The following is a 21,489-nucleotide window of genomic DNA, read 5'->3' as shown; positions in this document are numbered from 1 at the left end:
ACTCAAATGACTGGCTTCTCTCCTGTATAACTAACCGTGACACTGTTACTTATTCCGTATGTACGGTGGAAAGAGAGTCCTTCCTCAGAGAACCAAGGTTACAACATAACTAAGCGATGTCTGTTAGTTTGTACTGGTGCTGTTTCGTTCTTGAATTTGTCATTGTACAATAGACGGAGAGAAATAAAGCTAGAGAGAGAGATCTAACAATGGGTTTTACTGGCAGCTTTTTTCTTCCGCTATTGCTCTGCTAAAGTAAACTTTGGAGAATGGCCGGAGGATTTTCTATGCTAATTTCAAGGCTGCTGCTCTTCACTTGTGTACTAATGTCATGAGACAATTTTTTACTTGTTTAATCTCACAAGATCTTGTGGGGGACCAGATTTCGTCACACGTCTAATGCTTAGCCAACATGCATACACCTTCCAAGACAAATGTCCTAGTCTACTAACCTACCATTAGCCCATAGCATTAATCCCAAATGATATTGACCCAGTTGCATTTTTTCTGTTTTGCATTTCACTTTCTCCTAACCAGCCTTCGACATATTTAATATTCAACCAAAGCCTTTGCCTTTTCCCAAACCTTAACCTCCACTCCTGTCCCCTTTTACTAGTACTACTCACCAACATTGGACATCTCCGGCACCCTGGCATAGTACGGCCCATGTAGAAACTCAGGAGGATTATCGTTGATGTCCTGAACTTTCACTATGAACTCTGATGGAGGCTCCAGAGGCTTATTAGTGTCTCTGTCCACGGCCTGGGCTGTTAAAGTGTACTGGGCCTGCTCTTCACGGTCCAGGGTTTTTGTAGCGTGGATGTTGCCCGTCTTGTCATCGATAACAAAGATTGTTCCCGCACCTTCACCGGACAGGATATACTTGATGTTGCCAATGCCTGAGTCTACGTCTGAGTGGAGCTGAATAAGGAGGGGATGAGGAAGGCAAGATAAGAGTAAGACAAACCAGAAGGGAAAACAAAGATGAGACATATGCAAAGACTGGATGTGCTTTGTGCTGAAAACATCTGGATTTCAGATGGGTTGGAACTTAAAGACAGAGAGACAGAGAGACAGACTGGTGATTACAGAGTGAGACAGGTAGTCTGGTCAACAGGCAGGACTGCAATACATATTGAGGCATGCGTCTTTCTCAAGTCTACAAATTAATGGAGCGGAAAGACGAAGACAGACAGGCTAGTGGATGTGCTGTGGAAGACAGGCAGACTAAGTAAGGGATTTAAAACGTTGTCATCCACAAAAATTGAAGAATGTTTAACATTCAGTTAAAGTCTTGTTGTTCCTTTACAGCCTCCGGACTATGATGCATTGTAAACATAATTTGTTGTTTGTAATGAAAGCCACTGCTCGGTTTGAGTGATGTTGTTTTGGGGGAGTACCACCAATCATCCTCACCTTGAATGGGAACATGACCTCTATTTATTTCTATCTCTCTCGCTCCCTTGACAAATGGGAAAAGCACATTTAACTCCTATTGGAGTTAGTCATTTGCCCTCACCCTGCACGCCCCCACCATGATTGTAAATGGAGGGCAGTTTGGCTATTAGTTAAACAGTAATTGTTATTTAGGGATTAATTGGGTTTGACTCAAGAGAAGAGAAGTTGATTTAAGAACGCTTTATTAACTCGTGCTTTATTATACTCACCCTGCCCACCAGAACTGGGTCAGGCCCAGTGTACTCCTCAATGACAAAGAACTGATTCCAGACCCATCCTCGTTTGGACCTGTGGAGTACCTGCCCCTCCTTCCCTGCCCTCTGTCTGTGTCTATGCAGCGACAAGTGACCTAAAAACACAACAACACACATCAATATATTTCTTTAAACCAATACTATATTTTTCTGTCAACCAATTTAAGTCTAACACATCTATATATGGTTAAAAGCAATATCAAAAGCCTCATTTGTGTTCACAAATTCACTTGTGTGGTATGTTAATAAATGATCATCTGCAGTTTGTTTTCTGAGAAAATATTCAATGGACCTAATTCAAAAATGGGTGGGAAGCAGTAACCTTAATGAACAGAGAGGCCCACTTTTAAATTATGGGTCATCAGTTCAAGTCCTAGCTGGGAAAATGTGAGTGGATTGTGTGAACACCACACACTTCAACAAGTTGTTTATTAGGTGGCACTTAGCAAGGCACTTAACCCCCGTTTGTTGCACTGCAGCTGCTCAGTGGCTAGGGTTGCACAATTAATCGAATATTTATCGCGATCACGATTTTAGCTTCCCGCAATCAAATGAGCATCAACTGTGATATTGATGTTTAAAATGCGTGTTCCGCTTATCAACAAAACGGCCGCTGCAAATCCGATCAAGTGCTTTGTTATCTAACCGCATGACTCAAAAAGAAACGTGTCTTTCGATTTAACTAAAGGTATTTCTTTCTAAGGATTCAGTTATTCTAAAGTATTTAGGAAATCAAACGAACAAAAGAAGATCCAAATCCAAAAATTAAAAACTGAATACCTACCCAATGAATGGATATCTGAATAGTTCAGCCCTTCTTATTTTTATGCAAATATTTGTACAGCATGGAAGTGAAGCAGTGCTCTGTTTAACGTAAAAGTCAAATAAATAATTTTGTCACTAAAATCAATGTATAATCGTGGTCTTAATATTGACCAAAAAATTGTGATTATCATTAAGGCCATCATGGTGATGCCAGTCTGTGGCTGACAGCAGCATGCTGAGCTTGTACTGAGCATCTTTAACTGAACAGAACCTGGATGGAAAGAAAATGTATTGCTAAGTAAAACAAAAAAATGGTAATAGAGAACAAAAAAATGTAAATTGTAAATGCACACATGCACACAAATGCATTCAAGATGAAGATGCACTGAAGACGGGATTAGCATAACCGTCTTGGGAGATGTTTAGAGTAGAGCCCGACCGATAAAGGATTTTAAGGCAGATACAAATATTTCGGTTATTTAAAAATCCGATATACTGATATATTGGGTGTTATTTACGAGTTATCACTAAAATAATGATAATGATGAGTTTTGTCACAACAGAACAGAGGAACATCAACATATATTAAAGGTCTGATAAATGTATAAATATACAAACATAAGATATGTAACTTAAAGTTAAAAAATCAGTGTTGCCAACAGGGACGTTGTAGCACGGCCTCTGGTGGACAGACTATGCAACATCGTCACTCATAACATGGTTGAGCGTCTGTTTTTATTTTTTAAATATTCATTTAATTGAGTCATTTATTTGCCATTATAAATGATTCTGCTGAATTCATTTCTTTTCTTTTTTTTTTTAAATCGGCCATTATAAATGCCGGTACCTATATATTGGGAAATGCCTAATATCAGCCCACCGATATATCGGTCGGGCTCTAGTTTAATTAACGAGATCACATTCTAGATGAAAATGTGAATGCAGTGATTTTACAGATGTAAAAAATGTAACGTGAAAAACTTTTCAATTGATTCAAGTAAATGTTTGCTATACAGCTTAGATGGTAACGTCTCTGTCCGGCGAAAGTTGAAAATGCACAAATGTCAGAAGTCTGCAGTACAAAGCGACTCGTGGTCACAAGGGAGAAATGATTGTCAGCTTTAAAATGCACAATTACCATAAAAAGAAGTGGCGTGCATGACCCTTTGTGCTTTGGCAGGTAAAAGATGAATTGCATCTCAGAATACAACACAGTTACGGTTTAAGGTTGTGAGTGTGATCCAGCCGGCTGTAAAACAACAACTAAGAGACACACGTTAAAGCCAAATGATAAGGGAACATGGTTGCGTTGGTCATACCTGGATGTCTGTGTCTGTGGCCCCTTTGGTCCAAAGAAGCATTTCCTTTCCGGGTTCCTAATGCAACGCTACAGAGTGCAGAAACTCCCACCAGCACCAGGAAGGCCCTCAGGGGCCCAAGGCCGTTCCGCTTCATCGTCACTATCGCCATCTTGCCCAACCTGAGCGGCCGTGCACTTCACTCTGCCCCCTACTTTCTGGTTCCTCTCAGTGGAGCTCCGCTCCCACTGAGGCGATATCCTGGTTTTGCTAACAAAATGTTGTTGATGAACTTTCCTAGTTCATTAGCTGAGACTGTTGGTGCCGATACTCATCACCCACGTCCACGTTACTGCTTTTCTTCTAGTTGTTCTTCTTTTCTCACAATTGGTCAACTCCCTCTCTCCTCTGATCACAGAGCCTGGAAGAGAGCAGAGGGAAAATAATGAAAATGCTTCTTCAAAAACAAAACAATTGAGCAAATCTGTTTCCTGTGCAAACAGATTAATCTTTGTAAAAGTGTTGAACTTAACACTGACAGCAGAAACAACATAAACCGTGTAGTGATCATTCATTCCTGTCTGTTGTAGAGGCAGGGTAATGTTAATTGACTCCAGTTGGAGATCTGACTTCTTAAATAGTTGTGTTGATTAGGACATTGCACTAATTACCAAGACAAGGCTGTTTTGTAAACTCATTAGCTTTAATTCAATTAGACACAGACTGATTCAGTGTGGGAGGTAAAGCTCATGTGCAACACCGGGTCGCTGTATCGCTCTATTTACAGCACTTTCAACTGCAACAAAAGTAATGTATCGCAAACGCAGGAATGTATGAAAGTCATTAAAGGGAGATATTGTGTCATAACTCTCCCTCAAACCTTTTTACATGTGGTTCATTTCGACCTGTTAAGAGGATTTGTACAAAATCCAATTAGTCCATCAACAGTTCTGACCTGTGAAGCAAGAAACTGCTTGTTAATTACAAGAAACTGTAGTTAAATGTCAATACAACAGTTTTCAACCTGGACCGTTTTTCTGTGTGAGTGACTGATGGGAGTCTGGTGGGTTTAGCGATAGCGGTCTTGGCGCTGTTTCCAGTTGAACAAAAAGGATTTAGTCTTTAATAAAACTGTCTAATTTTTAAATGATTTTTTTTTTTTTTTTACTTTTGCATAATGTTGTCTGACATTTACAACAATCTGAGCCAATCCGTGGGAAAAACGGGTAGGACAGAATTGTCAATGCAAATTTGCCCAGTAGGATTGCGGCTGGCAGTTAGTGTTCTATACTGGACCAATTTCAAAGATTTTTGTTTGCATTAGTCACTTTGACACCAATGCATGGGAAAACAGGGTTCAGGTTGAAAAAAATACGAAATCTCCCTTTTTAAGTGCAATTTTAAATACAAATGCCGGCTCATGAGCAGGCTGAAAAATTAATGTGATGGGAACATTAAAGGAATGAATCAAATTGTTCCATGATCCTTAGTTTAGTACCAACAAGTGGCAGTCTGCTTGTCAGTCCCTTTCAAAACCAGCCCATACGTGTTTTTGCAGAACTTCTACCTTCACGAATATGGTTAAGTTTGGGTGTTTAGATGACTAACACTACTTGTTGAGATGAGTAAAAGTGTGTGGTCTTGGTAAAAATAAACCAAAGTTAAATGTTGGTAAGAGATGGGAACTTTATGTAGCAGTATAACAATGTCAAGCTACTTCCACCTTTTGTATTGAACAACAAATGCTGTCAATTTTTACTTATAGTAGACTGAGTGAAAATATAGGAATTTATATACTCAGGACATGAATGCTTATGAGGTTTGATAGCTAGGCCAACAGGGTGACCCCCTTAGCTGTGTTGACTCATGTCAAGATAACACTTGGTATAGGAGGTCAGACAAAAGACGAGAGAGGTTACTAGAAATTTAGAAACAAGTGTAGCTAATTACACTTGATTAAAGCAATGAAGTCACTTAACTGACCGCCACCTATATGGCAGGTATCTCATTTCCTAGCCCAGTGGTTAAAGTATACTGATGCATCATTTGCATCTCCAATGAACCTCCCTTGTGGCACCTGTCATGGTTGAAAGGAGATTTGGGACATAGCTGCGTGTCCTCTTGGTTATTTTCCACATCGACCCGCAGTGTCTCTCACTGAAGAGCCAGGCATCTGAATAATGCAAATACAACCACAGTAGACTTCAAAATAATTGCACCAATGCTGCCAGTATTCCAAAATCATTCAACAAATGCAAGGAGCAAACACTGTCAGTAAGTAATAGCGTGCACAAATCCCTTGACAAGAGCAACAAATTAGTTTTTCTAGCTGTAGCTGTGTGATTCTCTGGGATTCTTTTCATTCTGATGATTTTCTTCTGTCTTAACCAATACTTTGCCATATGAATAAAGGTTGTGTATGCTGATGTGTGTTTAATATTTCATAGCTCAGGAGATGTTCAAAATACCCTCAGGAATCATTGTGGCTTCTGTTGACCACATGACCAGCCAACCAGGAAGCGTTGACAGTTAATCCCGTACCGGCTCATCATCTGGATAGTTATCCTTGAGTCTTCTGATTGATGTGCACATTTTTGTGTTTCTGTATGTGTGTTTGTTCTTGTCCATCATTTGTCCGCATAAGTCCTAAACTCTGTTTTGTCTTTGCCACTGCAAGTTATCTGCTTAATGCGACCTATGTGAGACCCAAAATACCTTAAAGTGCCCATATTATGAAAAAAAAAATCACCTTTTCTGGGATTTGGAGTGTTATTTTGTGTTTCTGGTGCTTCCGCACACATACAAACTTGGAAAAAAACTATCCATGCTGTTTTGAGTGAGATACGGTTTCTGAGTGTTCTTTCCCTTCAGTCTCCGGGTGAGCTGTTCAAAATCTGCACGGCTTTCTACGTCACTAGCTGAGACGAGGTGGCTAACCCTAACACGCTACCGCTAGCATGCTAGCTTGTTCTCAATGGCAAAACACTGCTACAACACACACTAGTTGACCATAATCTCCAAAATCCTGCCTTGGACTGACCAAAGTTAGAGTTATCTAGCTGATGGGATCTTACCGAGCTACTGAGCATGTGCAACTCCCAACAAAGATAGAATAGAGCTGAGGTGTCTCACTCTGGAGCTAAAACAGAGACCTAAACACACAGGGTGAAAAGAGGATTTGCAGCAATGTACAGTACAACAAAAATATGGTGTTTTTTTTTAAAATGAAAACATGTAAACCTATTCTGGTACAACCTCAAAATACAATTATGAACCTAAAAGGAGCATAATATGGGCACGTTAAAGGATTGTAGTGCAACCAGAGACTAATACTAAAGCAGAAAAGACGAGAAGATGCAACTAGGTGAGGTTAATTTAGCCTTTTCTGTCCATTTTACTCTAAGCCATGTAGTCTGAAAAGTAACTTGAAACCAAAATGGAAACATTACTTGAGAGTAAAGAGCTGCTTTTATCGGTTGAAAAAAAGGTAGAGTTGGCTGACAATTTACAACAACATAACAAAAGCAAGATCTCTGGAATATCTATTCTTGGAAGTTGTCACTTGCAGGTGAAACCATTTGTGAATTTCTTCAACATGTCTTAAAAACAACAACACATAAACAATTATAAACCCTGGTGTGCACTTGTTGTGCAATGAGCTGACACCTGCTATGCAGAATCTGGTAACAGGCTCTCAAACTGTCATTGATACGTCAAATTAAGTGTCAGCTTTACTTAACAAGCAAAAATAAAGCAAGTCCAAAATAAATAGCTTTTACCATTATCCTGAAACCCTGCTGCCGGTCATCTGTTATTTGCCTCAAAAAATGTGAAGTCAAACACATGAAAAACAACAACAACAATAAAACAGATTGGTAGCAGAGTGACAGCTCACCGATACGCTTTGACTGAGTATGATAAAGTGTGACTTGTTTGACAAAGAAATGACCCTGCTGTCAAATTAAAATAAAGCAATTGATAGATAATTGTGTTCCTCACACAAGATGGGGAATGAACAACACCACTTAAATGTCCTAATAATTCACTTCCTTTTTATATATGTTAAACACATAGGGCCCTATTTTAACGATTTAAACACAAGGCGTGATGCGCCTGGCACAGGTGTGTTTAGGGTGTATACAAATCCACTTTTGATAGTTCAACGATGAGAAAAGGGTCCGTGTGCTGGGCGCATGGTTCAAAAGGGTTGTACTTAGTGTCTTCATTCCTCATAGAGGGTGTTTTGGGCGTAACATGCAATGAACCAATCAGTGTCCTCTCCCATTCTCTTTAAAAGCCAAGCATATTTGTACATTGGCGCATTATTATGATGGCAGATGTGTTGCTTAATATTTTTATTTATAATCTTGTGTGTGTGTGTGTGTGTGTGTGTGTGTGTGTGTGTGTGTGTGTGTGTGTGTGTGTGTGTGTGTGTGTGTGTGTGTGTGTGTGTGTGTGAGAGACATGCATAGTGTGCGCAAGCTGTGCGCGAGCTTTGGCACATTTTACTAATGCGCTGTTAAAATAACAGTGAAATGCTGCGCTGTTGACTTTAGACCAGGTTTTTGTTGGTTCAATGGCGCGATCTCTTCCCGCTGCCTCAACATAACAATATGCCAAGAATTCACCTGAACTCAGACCGGCACATGTGCATTTGCTATTTAAACGACGGAAAATTGACAACTGCGTCGGTCTGAAACTAGAAAACTTTGGGCACTTTGGGCTTTGCGCTGTGCCGGGTGCAAGATAGGGCCCCTTGTCTGCATACATGGATTGGGAATCCTGATAATCCTGCAGATTCTATGTCTAATATGCTTTTGTTGTTTTCTTTACTTTTCTGACACCCTTAATGGCTAAGAAAGCTCCAGAGAGAGGCAGAGAGAGAGAGACAGCAAGCCAGAAACAGACAGTGATAATGACTCCCCAGGGCGAGCATGCCTTTTGGCCAGACCACTTCCGCTGTCTGAATACATGACTCAAGAGTCACATTAGAATAGTGAACAGCGTGTGTGTGTGTGTGTGTGTGTGTGTGTGTGTGTCAAAGGTCAGAACAATAGGATTAAAAAAAAGTGTGACACGCCCACCAACTGACATATTCTCACATTTGTGCATTTGTTTATGAACAACAATGTCCAGTTGGGAGTGTGTCTTTAAATGTGTGTGTACATGTCTGCATCTGATTTTGTATTATTCAGGTAAGTAAGTGGAGTGTTACTACTGTATTTTAATAGGTTTGGCTTTTAAGAATCGGTCATTTTCTGATGATGACTGATAGTTTAAAATTGGAATCCGTCCTTTAATCCTCTTATTTTTTCTTGCAGTCCATTTCTCTGCACCCAACCCCATTAGGAACACAATGGTTAGCAAACAGACATTTGAATTGTGTTCAACAGAGTCTGGGTCTGAAGTGAAAGATTGCTTGAGTAGGTTACAGCATTTCTTTTCTTGTCATGCTCCCTTTTCTGGCTCTGTCTCAAGCTGTGCCTCTTCAGTCAGAGTAGCAGTAATAGCCACCCAGCTGCAATCACAGTGATTATCTCCAGAACCGAAACAAAGCGCGTAGTTGCGCACATTCCACCAACTGTGAATAAATTGAGCCAATTTCTCCAGCTTCTCTAGTTTTCTTTAATAGGGCCTTCATCACAGTCTTTTCTCTAGGATTCATGGGCACTGGTAAGATGTGTCTGAACAAAGGTTGTGGTTTTATTGTCCGCAGCTAAAGCTGACATCTGAAATCGTTTTCACACACCGTCAGCTAAGAAAAGTGTACAGATGTTGTGGAAGGAGGTCATACTACTCAGCGTTTGTTGGAGTTTGATGCATAAAACTTTGTTTACTTCATTGGGACTGTCAACCAGGACAGGTTTGACTCTGCAACCCCATGAACATTTCTCAATGGTGTGGTCTCGAACCATGAACAATGTGCCGTTCGTGTGATTTACAGTAAAACTCTCCACCATACAGATGAATTGTTATACATTGTTAACAATATATTAACAATTAACAATGCAGACACTAGTTTCATATGTTTTGTGCTAAACAGAAGTGTCTCTGTGCTGCTTTTTGGACTGCATTCTTAAATCGCTTGGCAACATGACATCTTCCTTCCATCTTCTCTTTCTTCCTTTTTTTAAAGATATTTTTTTTAGCATTTTTTGGCCTTTGACAGGAGAGCTTAAGAAATGAAAAGGGAGAGAGAGGTGTGAGAATGACATGGAGCAAAGGGCCGCAGGTGGGAGTCTAACCCGGGCCCGCTGCGCCGAGGAGTAAATCTCCATATATAGGCGCCTGTTCTACATACTGAGCTATCCGGACGCCCTTTCTTTGCACTTTCTCTTACTCTATTTTGACAAATAAAGTTCAAAATGACTCAAAGGTCAAAATGGCACTTAAAACCATGAGTTCAGTAAAAATGATTAAACTGTTTGGATAATCATTTCACCCAAGGGGATCCCTTTTACTCATTCCTTGTCTCTATCTCAGACATGGGGGGGACTTTGGACCATGAAACAGCAATATGAGCTGTTTTGCTTCGTCTTTCTATCACTATTATCTGGACTGTGCTTCACTCTCATTTCTCTCTGGTAAGTCAAACTTCCAAACAAATGCCTGAAAACTATACAGAGAAAACCTGACCGTATACTTTTCTTCCCACTCAAGCTCCAACTTTTTTTTATATCCTCCTCTCTCTAGGGGTCATTGGTAATAAAGATGATTCATTCATTTACGAATGTGATATATATCCCCGTCTACCTCGGCACACTGTGTGAGTGTGTAGGTAGCTGACTGTGTGCGTCTTTTCATACTTTTTCCACCCTGTCCCAACATATTGCCTGTCAGGGATCTGTAGGCAAACAATGGTCAGACTGTACCTTGTCTGCACAATGTGTACAGAAGGACTGATACATTCATATGAGAATGAAAGGAGAAAGGAACGGCTTTATTTGTTGTGAAATTCCTTTGTGCAGCCTCTTTCCTTTTCACATTGAACAAAGCCACACATGATCCCCAAATCATCTCTGCATTCATCAACAGAGCAGTTCTTTTATTTAAATGTTGTTTGGAGGGATTTTTATTCATGGTATGTCTGAAAGGCAGATTTTCACAACATGTGTGTTAAGATAATGGATGTTGACTATGGTAATAACTGGGAAAGTGATTATTTTGGATCAGAGTTTTAACACATGGCTGCCGCTTTAGAGTCTCTGTCTTCACACAGTTCAAATGCTGACTCACATTTGGCATACTTTTTTTCCTGTTCTGAATTGACCACAGTGAACATCAACTCTCCCCGAGCCACAGAACTAAAGGATTATGTCTGAATTAGGTAAGCAGTTGACATGACCAGGAAATGGATGTAGAATGTGTTGTTTGTTCCCACAGCACAGCCTGAAGGCGACATTTGTCCTCTCTGTGTTCTCACAGTCGCTGTATCATCGTTTGTTCCTGCCACATTGGTGTCATTCGGCATGGTGGCGAGCCTGCTCTGACATGAACAAAGATGGCAGTACAACAGAGAATTTGTGGACCGCCGCCTCATTTTGGAGTTGAATTTATTCTAGGCACTGAATTCAAACGCTGATTTAGTAACAAATCTGTATTTTTAAAATAGTTTAAAAAACAGCAAAGGTAATGATCTCTTTTTTTTTTTTTTTTTCAACAGGTAATACATTTCCATTTTTGTAATGGGTATGACAACCATTGTCACATTACCCTGCTTTGTCTTCGTGGCCAGGTAATTTCTGTCCTGATCTAAAAGTGTAGGTAGCTAGAACTGTTTACAGTGACTAGACCAGTATGGGTTTGAGATCTTGCCTGAGGAGACGCACTGAAGGACACCACACGGGCGCTCCTCCAGCCACTAGACCCTTCTGTAAACACTGTTTGAACCAGATGGGATATATTTTTCCCCCATGTTGCTGCTGGGATGAGAAAGGGGGTCATGTGAGGTTTAGTCCTGCATTGCCAGCTTTTCCTCCACAGCGCTGCGGAGGAAGGTTTATTGACATTTCTTTAAACCATCACAACTCGGGTGGTGCTAAGCGCCTGACGCAATGACAGTGTCTCTGCAAAATAGCCTCAGAAAGGAACTTGTTTTGGTGGAACATGTGCTTGTTCAGAAGTTGTTTTAGTCGTGCAACAGAACTCAGATTGGACAGACAGTCTGGCTAACTGTCTGGATTTCTGAGGAGCAGTTAACCATAGTCCTCATTAATCCACCGGAGTTTGGAATTCCAACACAAAGAAAGAAGAAGGTGTAGGACATCAGGGCAAAAATGGGGTGCCACCGGCAGATCTTCCAGCGGCACCTGAGCAATCCCCCTGAATAAAACCGTCGTTGCTATAGACTGTGTGGTTTACAATGAGATTTTCTGTTACTGTAGAAATACACTCCTACTTGTCAAAACAAATCACAGAGCTACTCTGCTGTCCATTCAAAGTTGCAGACTGCACAGCTTTTTTTCTTTTTAAGAAGCTGAAGGATGGAGGAAGTGAATCAAACAGAGCAGAGGAAGGAGAGAGAATGACTTTATTTCTATTGTTGTCATTCTCTAAAAGTCCTGTTTCTGTCCAACAAGTGTTCAGTGAATTTTACAAAAAATGAGATATTGCAAAGATTTGACCATCAAATTGTCATTTTTCCTATCTGCTAGATTGAAATGCAAATGCACTCTATTCTTGAAAGTTAGAGGGGAAAAAAACAACATTCATACCAAATAAAATAAAAGGCTGGATAAGTAGTTAACGTTATCATTAGGTTAGTTATCATTTTTATTATTTTGTGAAAACTTGTTGTATGAAAACGAAGGACTGCGAGACAGAGAAGACTGAGGGACATAGAACAGTAGAAAACACACACACACACACACACACACACACACACACACACACACACACACACCCTGATATAGACAGGGAGTGAGTGTATAAAGTTCACTTGGGTGTTTCGTTCGGTGGCCGGCTCTTGTGGTCTGTTAAACTTAAAAACAGAGTGGTGTTGAAAACAGACACCCAGCGTTTAGCTCACACCGCGAAACTGGAGCTTAATTGCCTTTCAATTAGAGGATCTAATAGGCGTGTGTGTGTGTGTGTGTGTGTGTGTGTGGGTGTGTGTGTGTGTGTGTTTGTGTGTGTGTTTGCGAGTTGTGTGTGTGCAGTGTTGCTAGCCTTGCATTATACCTATTTCCATGAATGCTGAGAAAGCTTGCAGCTATTTCTTTGTATTTGCTTCACCACACACCCACACACACACACACACACACACACACACACACACACACACACACACACACACGTATGCTGTTCACTATTCTAATGTGACTCTTGAGTCATGTATTCGGACAGTGGAAGACTGACTTTGCAGGAACTGTTACGTGTGTCCTCATATGCTGTCTGCGTTTTTATGAATTTGTTAACGTGTGTAGAACTTGCTGATTTCTGTTCGGCCAGTAGTGAAAACAAAGTGCTAATTACCAGCCGCAAGACCCCACGTCTGCTGTTCTCTCTCTTTCTCTCTCTCTTTTACACTCAGATACACACACACACCCCGTTTCTTCATGTACTATTATCTCTAATCATCTTCAGCATCCTTGGTACAGTGTTACATGAAAGGGAATGAAGTACTCAATGTTCTTGTGCTGTGTTAATGTCAAGAAAATGTAAATCTAAATACCAAGGGAATGAGATTATTACATCATTTAATCATTCAGCAGTTCTGACCATGCCATTTATTACATTTTCACCGTGTGTCTATTTTGTCAGATATTCGACCATGACAAAAAAAATTCTTTTGTGATGATCTTGTGTACTTTTTGTTTCGTACATCATTGCAACAAGCCCAGTCGAAAACAGATGGCACGACTGCACCCACCACGACCACTGACGGGGATAACATGGTGCATGAAGGCACACACCACCAGTACATGTGGACTAGCATCAGTCCCCACCAAATCATGTCACCTTTATCCATCTAAAGGTAATGCACTGTGTCGCAGAGCTTTGATAGATTTTTGAAGAGGGTCATTTTCCTCAGTGAAGCAGATCTGTTTCCTCTTGGGAGCCACAAAAGCATCAACTGACTCGCGCCCTTGTGTGGAAGCGGCAGAATCATTGCGAGTGAATATGGACTCACTTAGCTAGGAAGGAGTAAACACTATTTGGTACAATACATAACATTGCAGGCCTTGGAGAACAGTAACAGGTAACAGGTCAAGGGTTTTTTAGGAAAAGGGCCAAATACAAACTGCTGCTCAAAGAACCAGTTTAAGCTACAGGAAGAGCTATTTGTCATTTATAGAATGTATGGTATCCAAAATGTTCACTTATGGCTCTCAGTAACAGTTCTGCGTTGGATGTCAGTCACATCCAGCGTTGAAATAGACAGGTATACTCGTGCTTACTTTGTAAAAGGCTACTTCCTTCCCTTCGTCCCTTTTTTTACTATCCTTAAGCTATCCATCAGTGTCCGTCATGCGCTCATTTGCATATTGTTGATGTCATTACGCAATTATTTGCATAAAGCTTAGTGGTTGTGTCAGCAAAGTAGATAGAAAGAAATAGAAATCTTTAGCCAAATAATCACAAATTCAATACAGGAATTTATTTAATCTTATAATTATTACTTAGGCAGCCTATCTCTGAAGTAAAATATTCTCCAAAGGGAAGGAAAAAGATCAATAAAGAATAAGCAAAGAAGGCCGGCTTTCCCAGGGCCAAGCCAGCTCAGCGGTGTCTTTCTCACGTCCCGTCCTGCTGCTTCTCCTACCCACACCGTCCCCCGCACCCTGTCCCTACCCCCCTTTCCACCTGCATGCGCATACTTTTTGATTTGTTGCTAGTCGCTTTTGTGAAAGAAAGTTGCGAAGGGAAAAGTCATTAAGTTGGCAATATTGTTTTCATGGAGACAGATACTGTGTGCAGGGGGGGGGGGGCGGTGTATGTGTGTGTAGAATGACAGAGAGATGGAGGAGAGCAGGGAAAGGAAATTAACGCATGTTTTAAGTAGCGTTAAAAAAAAAAAAGAAACGAACCACAATGTGTGGCGGCCGGTGTTGACTGTGTGACGCACCTCCACAAACTTTTATTTTTTTTGTATTTTAATGTAGATCCACGTGTGGAATTCAAAAGCCATCTGTAGCACAATTACTTTCAGTATTTTACTCTTGAGAAATAATTATAGCAACACTGTTGTCACAACTTGGAGAAAGAAATCAGTAACGAGTGACTTCTCCAACATTGCTATTGGCACAACAAAAGCGTTCCTGGCACGTGATGTTAATTTGAAGAATGCTGAATAAAAAAAAACCCGCTGATAATGAAGACGACAAACACTGTGCTGACGGCACATACTAACTTCCATTTGTTGCGTTCAGATAACTAGCATCTAATTAACTCTGCCATTGTTGTGTTTGGGAAGTCTAATTTGCACAATCATTATATTTAACGTACTTTATTTCATAAAAAGAAACGCTGTTTACATTTGTATTTTGAGAACATCTTTTTGTTTTGCTCATTTTGATTAGCATCCTCAATTACTGAGAATCCCACTCATTTGTATGTAGATGATATGCAATTAGTGGTGAATTATATGCAATCAGAACTCTTCTTTCTGCTAATGAGATAATTTTAGCAAACATGTTTTGTGCCTTTTTAATAATATGTTGGACCAGTAATCCTGTTTTAAATCGGCATGCCCATGGTTCACCTCTATGAAGACAGCTGCCTCATTATTTCATATCATGGTTAAATTTCAAATACCGTTCGTCATGTCTGACACTTTTTTTACAGAACTTACATATGAAAATTCATGTTTTTGCCAATTTGTACAGAAAGTAAAGGTCTTCTCCATTGTAGCATTCACAAAACTATTACTCCTCGTAAATAAAAGGTTAGACAAAGATTTTGGGGAAGAAAAATGTGTTATCAGTGCATTGAAACAATGAATCCAAACAATGCTGGTAATAAGGGTGAATGTTTCAGCAGGGTGCGTCACTCTGCTGTTCTGGATTTGGCCTTTTTATATTCGGAAAGAAATCTTCTGAGCTGAAAACCAGTTGATGACTGAACCAATCAGCTCCTTGTGTTCCTCCAAATGAGTGGCTGAAATAGACAGTAACACAACAGGCGGGCTGATGGGATGCAGTTAAGCTCGAGGCAGAAACAATGTTGCTTCAATTAGCCTGCTGGCCGCTGTTTATTGGCTATTGGGTTGCTGGGAATGCCCTCTTCCTTGACTTTAACTTTGAGACCGTTAAGCCTTTTACTCCCGATAATTGGAAAGATGAACTTCACTTTGCAGTTTATTATAACGAGCAATCTCCAAAATGTCCAACACTAGAATTAAACATGTGGAAATTAACGAAAGAAACCATGTTGTGTAAAGGCCTTGTACCCAATGTTAGAATTGACTTAAATGGAAGCCCTATAATGTGGTGTGGAAGGGCGTCCTTAATTAACCAGCACTTTAATTATCCCTCTGTCCTTCTTTCTCCCTTTTCTGTTTTTTTTTAATTATCTGTTCTTCTTTCTCCTGCAATCCCATTTTTTTTTCCTCCTTTCCTTCACAGTCCAGTAGAATCCATCTAAGCAATTATAGCTTTGCATTACAGCGTTGGAGTGACACTGTAATTACTGCGGAAGACGTTTCGAATACTTAGGAATGGAAAATGAATGTGCTTAATCGCATTGGTGCTGCTGAACATCACATGTGTTTCCATATTTGTTTTTCTTATTTTGCTTATCTCTCACGACCCGCGGAAGCTGCCAGACTTTTACTTGCAGGGTTTTCAAAAAATGTTCAGAATCAATGATCCAGTCTTCTTTATTTGTGTACACATCCACACAGAATTAATACGATATAAACAACTCATTGAGGAGTTCTGCAGAGGTTTAGAGTTCACACACACACACACACACACACACACACACACACACACACACACACACACACACACACACACACACACACACACTCCATCACAAGAGATTCAGGACAAGGTCACCTTTTTAATCTGAGACTTGGATAAAAAGGACAGATGAGTACGACAAAAGGTGTGCCAAGACAAGTAAAAGGGGGGGACAGTTTTTGCAAAAAGATGTTGCTCAATCCTAAAAATAAGAACACACAAATGCACACAATTCCTGTAAATTGAAATGGGGAGGGGAGGAAAGTTTTAGGAATTTATGCTATGGAAAATAAAACCTGAGACTCTCTATGCCGTTCACTCTGTCCTTCTCACTCCATTTCTGTGTGTGTGTGTGTGTGTGTGTGTGTGTGTGTGTGGTTTTGGTCTATAGCCCCTAAGGGAGGGTTAGAAAGAGAGAGGTGGGGGGGCAGGAAATGGTGGCGTCTGGAATTGATTTGAGGCTAAAGGAAAAATAAAATACTTGAGATTCTTAAAGGCTCGGGGAGCAGGGACAGGCGACCACAGAGAAATGAAAAAAGGTAGAAGAGAGAAAAAGAGAGGCCACATAACCACAATAAGAAAAAGAGGGGTAGGAAGCAAACGTAAAAGATTTATACTTCTTTATCTGCAATAAAGTCTGTGAGGTCACCATAAGTACACTGGCCGGATCTGATGTTTACCTCTTTTAAAAGGGTTATACAGGCCACATGGACATGAGAATCGAGATTCTTCGGCTGATTTGTTGTCCCTTGTGTCCAGTGATGGTGTAGATTGTTGTCAGAGAAAACAACATTTGAATTTTGAAAATTTCCAAAGTATCAGCTTTGGCAGAGTGGTGCCTGTCAATAAATGACACCATATGCAGGAATATAGTATAACTTAAGTTTAGAGTAGGAATGAAGAATCACAGATCAAAAAGTAGAAAAGGAGAGCAGATAGGGAAAAGAGAAGAGGAGGAAAGGGAAAGTAGAGAAGCTACTTTGTAGAAGTGGAGTGAAGGAAGATGAGGGGAAAAAGGGAGTAGAGTAACATGAGACGCTGCTGCAGTGGCTGGAGATTCACTTTGAAACCTGTTTTACACTACAGCTGTGGAACTGTTTATTTTCTATACCATTTCAACAGCAGTGTGTAAGCAACCAACATGGGATGCCCACACATGTAGGAAACGTTTCTTTACAAGATGATCCAAACTAAGCGGAACCACTGCTGCTGCAAATTTGTAAAAACTTAATTGAACTAATGAAATGCACGGAAAGTGCACATATGGTCACATAGGCGCCGATACAGTAAAATACTGAGCACCCACATGTGCCAGACTACCAGTAGGCTACATTCATTTAAAATGAAACATTGTAGTCGGTGCTAAGTGGAGCGTCTGTCATAGTGTGATTGGTTATGCCGCTGTCAGTCCCCTGCTCCATTGATAATTTCCCACAAAGCTAATCACAGTTACGTGTCAGTTAAACTGACATCTCCAATCCTATCTGTGAGAAGTGGCGCTGTCCTGACTTTACGGCTTTATTATTGAGTTAATATGCGTGTGTGTTTGTGTCAGCTGCTGTCCATTTCCCAAGGTTTTGAAATGCTAACATTTTCATGTTTTTTTTTCTTCAAGGGTGTGCGCCCGTGAGCACACACGTAAATTGGCGCATATGTATGGTCACCTGAACCATTTTGTTGTTGTGTCTTTGATACTTTGTACTTAAAGGTCCTCTTTAGGTCCAAGTGGTTGAGGAAATATGAGGAAAAAAACCTCTGTTTGTCCTCGCAGCCACATCAAGTGTCTTTATTAATTACTTTGAATTTTAATAACTGTAGTCGCATAACTGTAACTAGTTTGTTTTATTTATTTTATTTTTTGAGTTGATGACCTCCGGAGTGATCACAGTCTAACTTTTGCAGTAGAAGGTCTGAGGATAAAGATCGAATGCAATCAATCAATACCAATACCTTTTTTTATCTTTAAAATAATCAAAAACAAACGTGTGCATGAGATGGTTGTGATGGCGACACTTAGGCTAATTATCTGTGGGATGTGTACATGTTGCTTTACTGGAACATTCCTGCAGTGAAACCACCCTGGCAGACGTTTTAAATGACACGACATTAGTAATTAAATCGTCCTTCGGTCCATCGTTTTTCATGTGAAAACTGTGAATCGCTCCGCTGCGGAGGACCAGTGAACGCACCATTAACCGATCAGCGGGAAGGCCGTTCATCTTATTAGCGCAGCTCGTTAAACCGACCACAACAATGATGAGCGCTGTTATGTGTTATTGGCCCCCGTGCAACCGTTGCGCTGCTGCCAAAACCACCGCAGATGGAGAAGAAAGAGGCAGGTAAAAAATAATTGATGCTGCCTTTTCAGTCCTTGACAAACAAGTGAAATTATGAAGAAACAAATAATGGATCATGTTGACAGAGAAATGAAGAGATCAACTGGAATTGCGCAGCGGCATGGGATCGAGAGGAAGAAAGAGACCAAGAGAAAGGGATTTGTGTCCAGCTAGGTTAGCCATGTGTGTTCATGCCTTGGTGAGCTCAGTGAGTCTGTTCCAACATGATGAATAGAGACTAAAGATATTAGAATATGAGACATAAAGAGAGAGAGAGGGAGAGCGATATCAAAGGGAGGCTGAGAGGATAGGAGGTGGAAATCCTCTTTTTTTTTTTTGCTATTCTTCCCCATAGAGAAATGAGAGAGTTAATCCCCGGGGCTTACATTTGTTTTTTTCTCTCTTTATCTCTCTGTATTTCAGTATCTCTGCCTTCTGACATTCTCTCTGCTCCCTCCTGATCTTGTCTTTTTCTCCTTCTTATTCTGTCTTTGTTTGTTTCTGCTCATATTCTGCTGTTCGCCCTCATCCATATTTGCATCTCCTCTTTCTCCTCTTTTTCCCCTCCATGTCCTTCTCTTGTTGAATATCCCCAAATCCCCATCTTTTCCTCTGTCCCCTCCATCCCTCTGATTCCTTTGCAGGGTTTATGGGTTTATGATGCATGGTAATCTCACTGCAAACATTTATCTGATCATTATTTCTCTCCCTTTCCTTCTTTTTTCTGTCCTTCTTGTTGCTCAGCAGGACTGTGTGTTCCAAAGTGATGATGTTTATAGGATATTTACATTTGCACACCCAACCCAGACGAGGGAAGAGCAGCACAAGGAGCAATGAAAAGATTAAAGAGGACACAAGTGGGACAAAACAGAGCAGTGAATCCAAATCCAAAGCGCAACACCCCCGGTAAAGGCCAGAGCAGAGCAGACTTAAAATGAAACCCATCAAAGGCCTCCATCAGGAAAAGTGTCACCTGATCTTTAAAAATCGGAGAGAAAGAAAATAATCCATCGGTCCATCCATCCATCTATCCATGCAGCTATCCCATTTGATCCCTTTGTAATGGTTCATCTATGTTTAAAAAGAAATCAAAACGCAACACATTTGGGTCACAAACTATTGTTTCTCTAGTTCCAGTGGAAATCTAGTTCAAGTGGCTTTGTGACAGTAGGCTTGGTTGATCAAGCCAAGCATGTAATCTCATATTGGAGGATAACTCCATATATTGCATTCTTTGAGCCCCCCGAAAACCAATTTCCCTCCATTTTTAAATGCCATTTTCTCCTGATAGTAGATCCCTTAAGCTTTCAAATTAAACATTGTCACCTGATCGTATCACTCCGTGTTCCCAAAGCTCTGATGGTTACATCATCACCCGTGTACCAGTTTTATAAGTAATACCCAGGAAAGATGTTTAAATACAACATTGTAGGTTCACCCTATTTGTCAAATGAATCCCTGGAGGCATGCTTCATCACTTCTCTGCTTACAGGAAGTGACAATGTTAAAGAGAGAAAGGCTAAGTATATCCAAAACAGCAGCTAATCACTCCTTACCACGACCGGTGTTGCTTTTCCTCTTCTTTTTTTGATACTTTTGAAACATAACGTGTCCACAGGCTTGATAAAAGTGTTTACTGCCGCGGCATTTTAGCATTCCTGAGTTTTGAAATCGGTTCATGTGTTTGCCGATCTCTGAAGGTGCCCAGGGCTCAAAACGGGAGAAAAATCTCAGTGACATTCAACTGTTTTAAAGTTTTAATTAAAATGCCACTGTTGGCTCTGTCAGACGCAGGACCTGAACTAAATATTCTGCAATATATTGCAATTGTCACCTTTTTCCCCAACTACAAAGTATGTCCCCAAAGGAAAACTCATGTTTTTTCTAGAAAGACTAATTTTGCTGTTTATTCATCTCACTTTATTTGACTGAAAATGCAATTGATTTCACTATTCTAGTACCGAAAAGTTAAATATATGCATGTGCAATTTAAGTTATAAAACATTGATACTTGGCGTCTGTGTCTTGATACAGTATTGTCTGAAAAATATGCTGTTGTACTGCCACAACCCCACACACACTTACACACCCCTATTAAGTTAATGCTCTTATTTAGAATGGTGAAAGGATGAGTGCAAGAGTAGTGTAAGCTTAAACCACAACAGACCAAATATTACTAAAGCGTACAGAGAACATTTGTAGTGTTACCCTCGAATGATCCTAGAAGTGATGGCAGCAGGAATGCACCATCAAAGGACTGATGTTTCAAAGATGCCTGATATGTTGCCTCCTGCAATTGATCTGGTGATTCATCCACCCATCTGCCATCATCACCAACCGCTAACCCTGTCTGCTGTTTAAAATCAGCCTTTTGTCATTTTTAAGTGGCCACACACGCTCAACAGGTAGTAATGAGCCTCCGGAACTGATTAATCACACTCAAGCACTGCATCCTCACAGCATCCACAAGTAC

At 40.4% G+C, this 21,489-nt stretch overlaps 1 protein-coding gene across 1 annotated transcript in view; it reads right to left on the bottom strand.

Annotated features, from left to right (window-relative positions):
- cdh11 (cadherin 11, type 2, OB-cadherin (osteoblast)) overlaps positions 1-21,489 on the bottom strand; it is a 93,684-nt gene that overhangs the window by 27,248 nt on the left and 44,947 nt on the right. Inside the window, exons 3-5 of the mRNA XM_032540822.1 lie at positions 3,797-4,196; positions 1,668-1,807; positions 627-921 (exon numbers count right to left, since the gene is read on the bottom strand). Of these exons, the coding sequence (XP_032396713.1) occupies positions 627-921; positions 1,668-1,807; positions 3,797-3,947 (586 nt within the window). The 5' untranslated portion in view covers positions 3,948-4,196. The remainder of the gene's footprint in view (positions 1-626; positions 922-1,667; positions 1,808-3,796; positions 4,197-21,489) is intronic.

The sequence above is a fragment of the Etheostoma spectabile genome, chromosome 17 (assembly GCF_008692095.1).
Source record: "Etheostoma spectabile isolate EspeVRDwgs_2016 chromosome 17, UIUC_Espe_1.0, whole genome shotgun sequence".
Classification (NCBI taxonomy): Eukaryota; Metazoa; Chordata; class Actinopteri; order Perciformes; family Percidae; genus Etheostoma; species Etheostoma spectabile.
The sequence above is the reverse complement of the archived record's forward strand: the minus strand, read 5'-3'. Positions and strand labels throughout refer to the sequence as shown.